The sequence below is a fragment of the Salmo salar genome, chromosome ssa19, assembly GCF_905237065.1.
Source record: "Salmo salar chromosome ssa19, Ssal_v3.1, whole genome shotgun sequence".
Taxonomy (NCBI): Eukaryota; Metazoa; Chordata; class Actinopteri; order Salmoniformes; family Salmonidae; genus Salmo; species Salmo salar.
Window position 1 is genome coordinate 61,770,738 of NC_059460.1, and position 13,173 is coordinate 61,783,910.

The following is a 13,173-nucleotide window of genomic DNA, read 5'->3' on the forward strand; positions in this document are numbered from 1 at the left end:
GCATTGTGCATTTCGATTAGTGAGCTAAACTGAAGTAAACATGCAAACAAAACGGAGGTATTTGGACATAAATATGGACTTTATCGAAGAAAACAAACATTTCTTGTGGAACTGGGAGTCTTTCGAGTGCATTCCGCCGAAGATCAGCAAAGGTAAGTGAAGATTTATAATGCTGTTTCTGACTTTTGTTGACTCCACAACTTGGCGGGTAACTGTATAGCTTGTTTTGATGGCTGAGCGCTGTACTCAGAATATTGAACAATGTGCTTTCGCCTTAAAGCTGTTTTGAAATCTGACAAAGCAGTTGCATTAAGGAGAAGTTTATCTTTAATCCTATGTAAAACACTCGTATCTTTAATCAAAGTTCACGATGTGTATTTCTGTAAATTGATGTGCTCATTCACTGGAAGTTTTGGAGGCAAAACATTTCTGAACATTACGTGCCAATGTAAAATGTTTTTTTTTATATACGTATGAACTTTATCGAACAAAACATACATGTGTTGTGTAACATTGAGTCCTGGGAGTGTCATCTGAAGAAGATCAAAGGTTAGTGTTTAATTTTAGCTGTATTTCTGGTTTTTGTGACGCCTCTCCTTGCTTGGAAAATGGCTGTGTGGTTTTTCTTGTCTAGGCGCTGTCCCAACATAATCTAATGGTATGCTTTTGCCGTAAAGCCTTTTTGAAATCGGACACTGTGGTTGGATTAACGAGAAGTTTCTTTAAAATGGTGTATAATACTTGTATGTATCATTTTTAAATATATAAAAAAATATATATATACACATTTGAATTATGAGATTTTTGTTGTTTTGAATTTGGCGCCCTGCTATTTCACTGGCTGTTGGCGAGGGGTTCTGCTAGCGGAATGGGGTTCCGCTAGCGGAACGTCTTTCCGCAATTAACTGGAAATAATAAGTCAAATAAGTGGAACTGAGTAGAAGGACGTGAGGAGGGATTTGCGAAACACTGCCCTAGAGAGTAGTGATTACCACTATAACTTTCTTGACCCATTACAGTTGGGACCTCATTAAGACAGCTTAAATTGACAATGTAAGTCCTGCAGTATTATCCCCCAAATGGTTGTTAGGAGTTGGGAATGTAAAGCTGATCCTATCTATGATTAAGGTCAATTTGTTCTCGGAGCATGGGTAAAATAGAGCTGGACTTATCATAGACCCTTGAGGAACCCCTCGGGAGAAACAGGCTTCGACCTGAGGAAGACCCCAAGGGTCGAAAAGCTTGGAAGCATAGATTAAAGTGTGCAATCTTTCTTTCTTTACTTAACAAATATTTTGTTCCCCAGCACCTGCTCAAAGCCATTGAAAGTGTGTAAATGCTTATTTTCTTATACATCCCTATATGCTGTCATACAGTACAGTACCTCCACTTCCTTCAGGGACAGAATGTCCACCCCACACTTTGCGCCCCGTGCGGTCAGCTTGGTGTCAAAGGCATCCATGAGGATAATGGTTTTGAGCTCAGGCATCTCTCCCTTCTCACAGTTTTCCAGCAGTGTCTCGGCTTTGTTCTGTTTGTCACACAGCACTGTGGAGATGTCCGCTGAAATCACAAACAACCAGTTGAAAATGTGGCAGCTGGAACATGTATGTACAGTGGGTATCATAAGTATTCAACCCCCTTGGATGTTTATACATTTTGTTGCGTTACAAAGTGGGATTGAAATGAATTAAATGATACTTTTTTTGTCATTGACCTACACAAAATACTATGTAATGTCAAATATTATAATAAAAATAAAACACTAATATAGCTTGATTAGTATATTCTCCCCTGAGTTAATATACTGTTGTTAGAGACACCTTTGGTAGCGATTACAGCTGTGAGTCTTTTGGGGTAAGTCTATGAGCTCTGCACACCTGGATTGTGCAATATTTGCCCAATATTTGCCCATTCTTTTCAAAATTCTTCAAGCTCTGTTAGTCTTGCCTTAGATTTTCAAGCAGATTTAAGTCAAAACTGTAACTGGGCCACTCAAGAACAGTCACTGTCTTCTTGGTAAGCAACTCCAGTGTAGATGTGGCCTTGCATTATAGGTTATTGTCCTACTCAAAGGTGAATTCCTCTCCCAGTATCTGGTGTAAAGCAGACTGAAGCAAGTTTTCCTCTAGGATTTTGCCTGTGCTTTGCTAAATCCCATTTTGTTTCATCCTGAAAAACTTCCCAGTTTTTGCCAATGTCAAGCATACCCATACCATGATGCAGCCACCACTATTCTTGAAAATATGGAGAGTGTTGTATTGGATTTGCCCAAAACATTTTATATTCAGGATAAAGTTTAGGTCCAAAAGGCTTCTTAACAGCTTCTACCCTCAAGCATAAGACTCCTGAACAGCTAATCAAATGGCTACCCGGACTTATTGCATTGTCCACCCCGCTGCTGCCACTCTCTGTTTATTATCCATGCATAGTCAATTTACCTCTACCTACATGTGCATATTACCTCAATTACCTCGACTAACCTGTGCCCCCGCAGATTGACTCTGTACCAGTACCCCCTGTAGATAGCCTCGCTACTGTTATTTATTGTTGCTCCTTAATTATTTGTTATTTTTCTATTTTTCCTTCTTTTTTATTTTGTTTTATTAATCTTATTTATTTATTTTTTACTTCAGTTTATTTTAGTAAATACTTTAACACTTCTTTTTCTTAAAACTGCATTGTTGGTTAAGGGCATGTAAGTAAGTGCAACGTGTGCGCTGAGAGTCGGGAAGCAAGTTCAGGGAGTGCCAAACATGAACAACGCACAGACATGACACTGGAACAGAAACAATAACGCCTGGGGGAGGAACCAAAGGGAGTGACATATATAGGGAAGGTAATCAGGGAGGTGATGGAGTCCAGGTGCACGTAACGATGGTGACAGGTGTGCTCCATAATGAGCAGCCTGATGACCTAGAGGCCGGAGAGGGAGCATACATAACAGTAAGCATTTCACTGTTGTATTCGGCGCATGTGACAAATAAAATTTGATATTTAATGTCTGCTTTTTATTTCATTTTTACCCATCTACCAATAGGTGCCGTTCTTTGTGAGGCTTTGGGAAAACCTCCCTGGTCTTTGTGGTTGAATCTGTGTTAGAAATTCAGTGCTCGACTGAGGGACCTTGCAGATAATTGTATGTGTGGGGCACAAAGAGGAGGTAGTCATTCACAAATCATGTTAAACACTATTATTGCCCACAGAGGGAGTCCATGAACCTTATGTGACTTGTGTAGAACATTGTTACTTATTTAGACTTGCCATAATGAAGGGGTTGAATACTTATTGAATCAAGACATTTCTGCTTTTCTATTTTTTATTAATTTGTACGCATGCATACATGTATGTATTCATACTTGGTTGTAACAGGTCCATGCATCTTGATTTTGCCAAATGTGGCACAACCCCTTTGCCACATTCTTTATAGCATTACTTTGTTTATAAATGATTTCTAAAGCATCTATGTGAGCGTTATAAAGGGTTTATGAAGGCTTGCACTATACTAGCAGTGGCATAGAGGGGAGGAGGTGGAGTTTAGAAGTGAGAGGAAAAATAAGAAGAAGATTAGTCAAGGTAAAATATAGTGGACTCGGGAACAAGCCTTGTGGAACCCCTAGGGAATGACGGGCCTAAACCTGTCCTCATTAACACTTAATAAAGTGCAGTACATGGTGGAGAAGGCCCAATTACCTTTCTTAATAATGAACTCCAGTGCCTCATGTCCCAGGGTGTCGTACAGGGGCACCGCCACCATGGAATAGGTGTAGCAGGCCAGCTCACTGATAATCCACTGGACCAAAGAACAAGCAGGGAGCAATAATAAGCCGTAAAGGATCAATGTTCAATGGATCAACACTCATGTGCACAGCGTGAGTGTTGATTCGAATACAATACCAATTCTGATTTTTCAAACAGTTCAATAACTGCAACTTCTGTATGCATCAATATGACAGTGATAGATGAAATATACTTAACCTAGAAAAAAAAAATGTCTCACCTCTGGTCTGTTCTGAGCAAAGATACCAATGAAGGTATCAGGGGTCGGCTTCAGGCCCCTGTGGATCAGCCCTGACCCAAGGTGCTCAGCCCGATTGGACACCTGCGGTGGGAGGCATTACATAAAAGGTCTAAAGTCAAGGATGTTAGGGTCTCTATTCATACAGAGCTTGATCAAATGCACGAAGAATGCCGCCTGTCCATCAAAAGTTATAATTACGGACAAGTCACTGTCATGTCTACCTCTGATAAAGCAATGACAAGCCTCCCAGTAAAGCAATAACAACAAACAACCCAGAAAAGCGCAAAAAATTAACATATGTATTATTAACATTAACATATGTAGCCTAAGAAACAAGGTTCATGAAATTGATAACTTGCTAGAAACAGAATGCATTCATATACTGGCTATCTCTGAAACTCAGTTAGATAATTATTTTGATGATACAGTGGTAGCAATATATGGTTATAACATCAACAGAAGAGACAGGGATACCAATGGGGGAGGTGTTGCTGTTTATATTCAGTCATATTCCTGTAAAGCTTAGAGAGGATCTCATGTCAAATGCTGTTGAAATAATATGGCTACAGATTCACCTGGCTCACCTAAAGCCTATACTTGTGGGAAGTTGCTATAGACCACCAAGTGCTAACAGTCAGTTTCTGGATAATATGTGTGAAATGCTTGATAATGTATGTGATGTCAACAGAGACGTGTACTTTCTGGGTGACAAATATTGACTGGCTTTCATAAAGCTGTCTACCCAAGAAAAAGCTTCAGGCTGTAACCAGTGCCTCCAACCTGGTTCAGGTTATTAATCAATCTACTAGGGTATTTACAAACAGCACAGGAATGAAATCATCCACATGTATTAATCACATCTTTACTAATGCTGCAGAAATCTGCTCTAAAGCAGTATCCACATCCTTTGGATGTAGTGATCATAATATTGTAGCCACATCTAGCCTGCAATAAAAAAAAGTTAGAAAAAATGTCCAAAGGCTGGGCCTAATATAGTGTATAAGAGATCATACAAGAGGTTTTGTAATGTTTGCGTCGTTGAAGACGCTGCACTTAACGCATTTATGAAATTTCTTATTCCAGTTACTAATAAGCATGTACCCATTAAGAAAATGTCTGTAAAAACGTTTAAATCCCGGTGGATCGATGAGGAATTAAAAAAATGTATGGTTGAGAGGGTCGAGGCCAAAGTGAATGGCAAATAAGTCTGGCTGCACAGCTGATCGTTGAACATGCTGTAAATTGCAAAATCATGTGACTAAACTAAGCAAAAAGAAGAAACAAAGAAATTATATAAAGAATGATTGTAAAACGTTTTGGAGCGCTTTAAATTAAATTGTGGCCAAGAAAGGCGACCTCAGCTCCATCCTTTATTGAATCAGATGGTTCATTCATCACAAAACCCAATGATATTGGCAACTACGTTAATGATTTTTTTCATTGGCAACATTAGCAAATTTAGGCATGACATGCCAACAACACACTCTGAACCTACACAGCCATTCATAACTGACCAAATTATGAAAGACAAGCACTGTAATTTTGAATTCAGTAAAGTGAGTGTGGAAGAGGTGAAAAAATTATATTATTGTCTATCAACAATGACAAGCCACCTGGGTCTCACAACTTGGATGGAAAAGTACTGAGGATGATAGCGGACTGTATTGCCACTCCTATCTCTTCAATCTAAGCCTATAGGAAAGTGTGTGCCCTCAGGCCTGGAGGGAAACAAAAGTAATTCCGCTACCCAAGAATACTGCCGACCAATCAGCCTGCTACCAACCTTTAGTAAACCTTTGGAAAAAATTGTGTTTGACCAGATAATGCTATTTTACAGTAAACTAATTCACAATTGACTTTCACAATGCTTATAAGGAAGGGCACTCAATATGTACGGCACTTACACAAATAACTGATGATTGGCTGAAAGAAATTGATGAGAAGAAGCTTGTGGGAGCTGTGTTGTTAGCTTTGACGTTATCGATCATAATCTGCTGCTGTAGAAACGTATTATTATGGCTTTACATCCCCTGCTGTATCGTGGATCAAGAATGACCCATCTAACAGAAAAGTTGGTGTTCTTTAATGGAAGCTTTTCCAACATAATCAAGGTAGAGTGGCATTTTCCAGGGAAGTTTTCTAGGCCGCTCACTTTTTTTCAATCTTTACTAATGGCACTGAGTAAAGGCTGTGTATATATGTATGCTGATAACACAACATTATACACATCAGCTACCACAGGAGGTGAAATCACTGCAATCCTTAACAAAGAATTGCAGTCATTTTTAAAATAGATGGCAAGTAACAAGCTAGTACTAAATATTTAAAAAACGAAAAGTATTGTATTTTGGACAGACAAGTCACTAAACTCTAACCCTCATCTAAATCTTGTAATGAATAATGTGGAAATTGAGCAAGTTGAGGAGACTAAACGGCTTGGTGTCACCCTGAATTGTAAACTGTCATTTTCAAAACATATTGATGCAATGGTAGCTAAGATGGGGAGAGGTCTGTCCACAATAAAGCGTTGCTCTGCTTTCTTGACATTGCTATCATCAAAACAAGTCCTACAGGCCCTAGTTTTGTCGCACCTGGACTACTGCTCAGTCATATGGTCAAGTGCCACAAAGAGAGACATAGGCAAACTACAGTTGGCCCAGAACAGAGCAGCAAGGCTGGCCCTTAAATGTACGCGGAGAGCTAATATCAATGCCATGCATGTCAATCTCTCCTGGCTCAAAGTAGAGGAAAGATTGACTGCATCACTACTTGTCTTTTTTGTCTCTTTTACGCTGCTGCTACTGTCTGTTATTATCTATGCATTGTCACTTTAATAACTCTACCTACATGTACATATTACCTCGACTAACCGGTGCCCCCACACATTGACTCTGTACCAGTAACCCCTGTATGTAGCCTCGTTATTGCTATTTTCACACTGCTGTTTAATTATTTGTTACTTTTATTTCTTACTTGTTTTGGATATTTTTCTTAAAAATGCATTGTTGGTTAAGGGCTTATAAGTAAGCATTTCAATGTAAGGTCTACACCTCGGTGCATGTGACATAAAATGTGATTTTGATTTGATTTGTAAGAGGTATTGACATGTTGAAAGCACCGAGCTGTCTGTTCAAATGTCTAGCACACAGCTCAGACACCTATGCATACCCCACAAGACATGACACAAGGGGTTTCTTCAAGTCCAGAACAGACTCTGGGTAACATACAGTACAACACAGAGCCATGACTACATAGAACTCTATTCCACATCAAGTAACTCATGCATGCAGTAAAATCAGGTTTAAAAAAAACAGATAAAACTACACTTTATGGAACAAAGCAGACTGTGAAGAGACACACACAGGTTCACACGCATACGCAAACACGCTAGAACACGCTCTCTACACGCACACGTACACTACAGCTCAAAAGTTTGGGGTCGCTTAGAAATTTCTAGTCTCACCGTCGACAGTGAAGAGGCAACTCCAGGATGCTGGCCTTCAAGGCAGAGTTCCTCTGTCCAGTGTCTGTGTTATTTTGCCCATCTTAATCTTTTCTTTTTATTGGCCAGTCTGAGACATGGCTTTTTCTTTGCAACTCTGCCTAGAAGGCCAGCATCCCAGAGCCGCTTCTTCACTGTTGACGTTGAGACTGGTGTTTTGCGGTACTATTTATTGAAGCTGCCAGTTGAGGACTTGTGAGGCATCTGTTTCTCAAACTAGACACTCTAATGTACTTGTCCTCTTGCTCAGTTGTGTACCGGGGCCTCCCACTCCTCTTTCTATTCTGGTTAGAGCCAGTTTGTGCTGTTCTGTGAAGAGAGTAGTACACAGCGTTGTACCAGATCTTCAGTTTCTTGGCAATTTCTCGCATGGAATAGCTTTCATTTCTTAGAACAAGAATAAACTGATGAGTTTCAGAAGAAAGTGCTTTGTTTCTAGCCATTTTGAGCCTGTAATCAAACCCACAAATGCTGATGCTCCAGATGCTCAACTAGTCTAAAGAAGGCCAGTTTTATTGCTGCTTTAATCAGCACAACAGTTTTCAGCTGTGCTAACAAAATTGCAAAAGGGTTTTCTAATGATCAACTAGCCTTTTAAAATGATTAACTTGGATTAGCTAACACAACGTGCCATTGGAGCACAGGAGTGATGGTTGCTGATAATGGGCCTATGTGCGCCTATGTAGATATTCCATAAAAAAAATCTGCCGTTTCCAGCTACAATAGTCATTTACCACATTAACAATGTCTACACTGTATTTCTGATCAATTTGTTGTTATTTTAATGGACAAAAAAATATGCTTTTCTTTCAAAAACAAGGAAATTTCTAAGTGACCCCAAACTTTGAACGGTAGTGTACATTGTAATATTGTTGTATGGTGGTATTATAAATGTTGTATTGTAGATATGAAGTGGTGTAATAATTTTATATGATGTAAGGTTTTTTGTGTGATGTAAGTGCCTTAATGTGTTAGGACAGAACCTAACACATTGGGATACCTAATAAATACACAAACAAACACAAATGAATGTCAACGCATGAACCACTTAGAAAAGCCGTTGACTCATTCCATATTTTTTTCCAAAATATTGTATACAAAATATTTTCTGAATTCAGACCCAGAGACATGCAGGCCTATGTAAGTAGTATCGGTGACAGTGTCCTACCTGTTTGTATTTCAGCCACTGGTACGGTTGCCCTGGTTTCCTGTAGCCTAGACAGGGTCCATTACCTGTAAATGAGACATGGATTTGATCTCCTCATTATGATAACCACATAATCTCACTGACCTTGCCACGCTCAGTCAGACATGAATACTACTATGTATTCTAATGTTGATTCCAAAAACCTCTCTCTTATTCTTAGTGCAGAAACAAGATATATGTGACAGAAGGAGATATGGTGGTGACCTGAGACTTGTAGTCCCCTCTGGAAAACTTCGTACAGTGTTCTGGCATCGTCATGAAAATACGACATCAGGTTGTCATCTTCCTGCAGGGCACTTTTCCTCGCTCCATCCTGGATATGAGGGAGAGCAATGACATAAAGGGAAGACACATTGAAAAGCAATGAGGAAAATTGGAATTGGAATCTGTTTATGACTTCCTGATTTGACTGAATTGAAATGGAATTGACCCTCAACCATGTGATCCAATCCTCTCAGATACAGGAGTGCCTAGGGTGTAGGTAGAGGCTAGGGGTCAATTTGCAATTCAGCCGGAGAGTGTCCTTACCTTGACTCCTACGGTCTGGCAGTTGAGGTCTGCAGGCATAGTGAGGGGTTTAGGCCTGGTGTTGAGGTAGACCAGGGCAGCCCCCATCAAGGCAAACAGGGAGACGATGGCCGAGGTGGGCAGAGGGCTAAACAGGAAGTTGAGGAGGAAGTCCATGTTCAAATCTGACGAGAGAAAGGAAGTGCTGTTACCAATACACAATATTAACACTATTACTTGTATACACTTATATTGGCGGTAGGTAGTCTAGCGGTTAAGCGCGTCGGGCCAGTAACCGAAATGTTGCAGGTTCAAATCCTGAGCCGACTAGGTGAAATATCTGTCAATGTGTCCAAATAAATGGGGATACTTAATAAATACACATACAGACACATACAAAAAGCGAAGGCACTTAACCCTAATTGCTCCTGTCTGATAAATGACTAAAATGTACACATTGTATTGTCTAGCTGAGATATGTAGTGATTTCATTGGAATATGACAATTTTCTTTTGTGCAGGGTACATGTATCACGTATGATGTTCAGTACCAGTCAAATGTTTTGAATGAGTAGGTGTGTCCAGAGTTTCTTTATTTTTACTATTTTCTACATTGTGGAATAATAGGAAACACATCAAAACTATGAAATAACAAATAGTGTATGTAGTATACATTTAGTAACCAAAAAAAGTGTTAAACAAATCAAAATATATTTTATATTTGAGATTATTCAAAGTAGCCACCCTTTGCCTTGATGACAGTTTTGCACACTCATGCCATTCTGTCAACCAGCTTCATCAGGAATGATTAGTTCCCACATATGCTGAGCACTTGTTGGCTGCTTTTCTTTCACTCTGCAGTCCAACTCATCCCAAACCATCTCAATTGGGTTGAAGTTGGGTGATCTGATGGTCATCTGATGCAGCACTCCATCACTCTCCTTCTTGGTCAAATAGCCCTTACATAGCCTAGAGATGTGTTGGGTCATTGTCCTGTTGAAAAACAAATGATAGTCCCACTAAGCGCAAACCAGATCGGATGGCATATCGCTGCAGAATGCTGTGGTAGCCATGCTGGTTAAGTATGCCTTGAATTTTAAATAAATCACAGACAGTGTCACCAGCAAAGCACCCCCACACCATCACAAAATCTTCCTCCATGCTTCACTGTGGGAACCACACATGCGGAGATCATCCGTTCACCTACTCTGCGTCTCACAAAGACACGGCGGTTGGAACCAAAAATCTCCAATTTGGACTCATCAGACCAAAGGACAGATTTCCACCAGTCTAATGTCCATTGCCCATGTTTCTTGGCCCAAGCAAGTCTCTTCTTATTATTGGTGTCCTTTAGTAGTGGTTTCTTTGCAGCAATTCAACCATGAAGGCCTGATTCACACAGTCTCCTCTGAACAGTTGATGTTGAGATGTGTCTGTTACTTGAACTCAGTGAAGCATTTATTTTGGATGCAATTTCTGAGGCTGGCATCTCTAATAAACATATATTCTGCAGCAGAGGTAACTGGGACTTCCTTTCCAATGGCGGTCCTCATGAGAGCCAGTTTCATCATAGTGCTTGATGGTTTTTGCGACTGCACTTGAAGAAACTTAAAAAGTTCTTGAAATTTCCGCATTGACTGACCTTAATGTCTTAAAGTAATAATGGACTGTTGTTTCTTCTTAATTATTTGAGCTGTTCTTGACATAATATGGACTTTTACCAAATAGGGCTATCTTCTGTATACCACCCCAACCTTGTCACAACACAACTGATTGGCTCAAACGCATTAAGAAGGAAAGAAATGAAAGACATTCACTTTTAATAAGGCACACCTGTTAATTGTAATGCATTCCAGGTGACTACCTCATGAAGCTGGTTGAGAGAATGACAAGAGTGGACAAAGCTGTCATCAAGGCAAAGGGTGGCTACTTTGAAGAATCTCAAATATAAAATGTATTTTGATTTGTTTAACACTTTTTTTGGTTACTACATGATTCCATATGTGTTATTTCATAGTTTTGATGTCTTCACTATTATTCTACAATGTAGAAAATAGTACAAATAAAGAAAAACCCATGAATGAGTAGGTGTGTCCACACTTTTGACTGGATCTGCATGTGTGTGTGTTACCATTAAATGGGATCAAAGTCAGTGTATATTACTGTAGTGTTATCTGAAATGACTTTTGCCCCATGTACATTTACTGTTAGAGTAATTCTCAATGTAGTGGTCTACTTGGTACATTGTAGAATGCTGTTTACCTAGGTTTACCCATTTCCGCCATCTCCTTCAATTCAATGCTTGCCTCTAACAATTCTCAATGTCAATATTTGTCTTTGACCTAGTGTGTGGGTGTGTTTATGTGCATGCTCGTGTGTGTATTCAACGCTGACTGTATTTCAGTAAGAGGAGAAACTGAAGGAAGAATTAATCGATTTATGCTAACAGATCGGCCTTCTGAAACGCCTGCATAGGGAACAGTGAAAGACATTGATAAGACTTTATGGTCATCTACAGTCCAAAGTCAGAACTTCAAGGGCACTTGGGAGGTCAGACCCACTGGACGCATAAAGATTTGATACTGTTGATAATACCACTGACCATATTTCCAGGAGTATACTCCCCCTCTTGAGATCAAATGTAGAGGGTGTACCACAGGGATGGATTTTTGGACCTTCAAATTTATATTCATGATCTGCCAAACGCATCTAAAATGCTTTCTCAGATTCTGTTACCTGATGATACAAGTGTATTTTAATTCGATAGGGGGTAAAAAACGTTTTCACATAGCATACCATATTTGTTTGACTCTATTTCTATCTATTCTCTCTATCTATTTGGTGCTTTTACCCATACTACGACTACATAATGCATCACTCGATATCACCGTTTTTCTTAATCTGATCAATGGTCAAAATGGTGCATTGTGGTTAATACTGTCCATCTGACATTACCTTTTATGCAAATAAAGGGGCAAATACAGACTCGATTAGCCCATCAACATCACTAGTCAATAAAGTACACCCAGTTAACAGTTTTAACTGTGCAAAACCATAGTCAGGAGTACCTATCTGTATACTCAAACAGTCTAAAACATATTTAGCTAGGCTAACTCTGCTAACATGTTTTCTTTAAACTTAGTTGAAGCATGTTGCAGTTGAATTCATCATACTGATAGTGTGTCAATACTTAGTCGAACATCTTTAGATCACCTGAGAGGGGTTATGCAAATACAATCTTAACGATTTGTTTGTTTGACCAATGTCAACAGTCTAACCCCTTCACCTAACAAGCACACAAAACATGACATGAAGCACTGCCACCCTACCTGTCTTTCTCCCAGGTATCTTTCGGTTTCTCCGCCGTCCTTTCCAATTTCACCGTCTGCTCTTTGGGGGCTCCACTCACCGATGACAGGTGTGTGTCTATGCGTGTCTGTGTGTGTGTGTGTAGGACCAAGCCTCGTCCACTGGTCTGCTTGCTGACACTCGGGCGAGTGAGGAAGTCATAACCAAAGCTCCAATAAAACTGAGCTGAGAGGAAGTGACCTTTGAACCTTGGCCACTATCTTTCAAACTGATAACTGAAAATGAGCAAAGACATCAACGTAAGGCGCTACAGAGGGTAGTGCGCACGGCCCAATACATCACTGGGGCCAAGCTTCCTGTACCCCCTGTATATAGCCTCATTATTGTTATTTTATTGTGTTACTTTATTTAGATTTTTTTAACTTTAGTTTATTCAATAAATATTTTCTGAACTCTATTTTCTTAAAACTGTGGGCTTGTGAGTAAGCATTTCACTGTAAGGTCTACACCTGTTGTATTCGGCGCATGTGACAAATACAATTTGATTTGATTTGATTTGTTCATTGGGTGAAAGGTTGTCATCTTGGTGCAGCTTCTAGCCAAGATCTTATCATCCGGCTCCTCACCT

The 13,173-nt window shown here is 39.7% G+C and overlaps 1 protein-coding gene across 1 annotated transcript in view; it reads right to left on the reverse strand.

Annotated features, from left to right (window-relative positions):
• Positions 1–12,838, reverse strand: part of acsl5 (acyl-CoA synthetase long chain family member 5) — a 30,218-nt gene extending 17,380 nt beyond the window's left edge. Inside the window, exons 1-7 of the mRNA XM_014158690.2 lie at positions 12,566–12,838; positions 9,259–9,422; positions 8,935–9,043; positions 8,692–8,756; positions 4,001–4,102; positions 3,694–3,793; positions 1,385–1,563 (exon numbers count right to left, since the gene is read on the reverse strand). Coding sequence (XP_014014165.2) covers positions 1,385–1,563; positions 3,694–3,793; positions 4,001–4,102; positions 8,692–8,756; positions 8,935–9,043; positions 9,259–9,414 — 711 coding nt within the window. The 5' untranslated portion in view covers positions 9,415–9,422; positions 12,566–12,838. The remainder of the gene's footprint in view (positions 1–1,384; positions 1,564–3,693; positions 3,794–4,000; positions 4,103–8,691; positions 8,757–8,934; positions 9,044–9,258; positions 9,423–12,565) is intronic.
• Between the last annotated feature and the right edge of the window lie 335 nt (positions 12,839–13,173).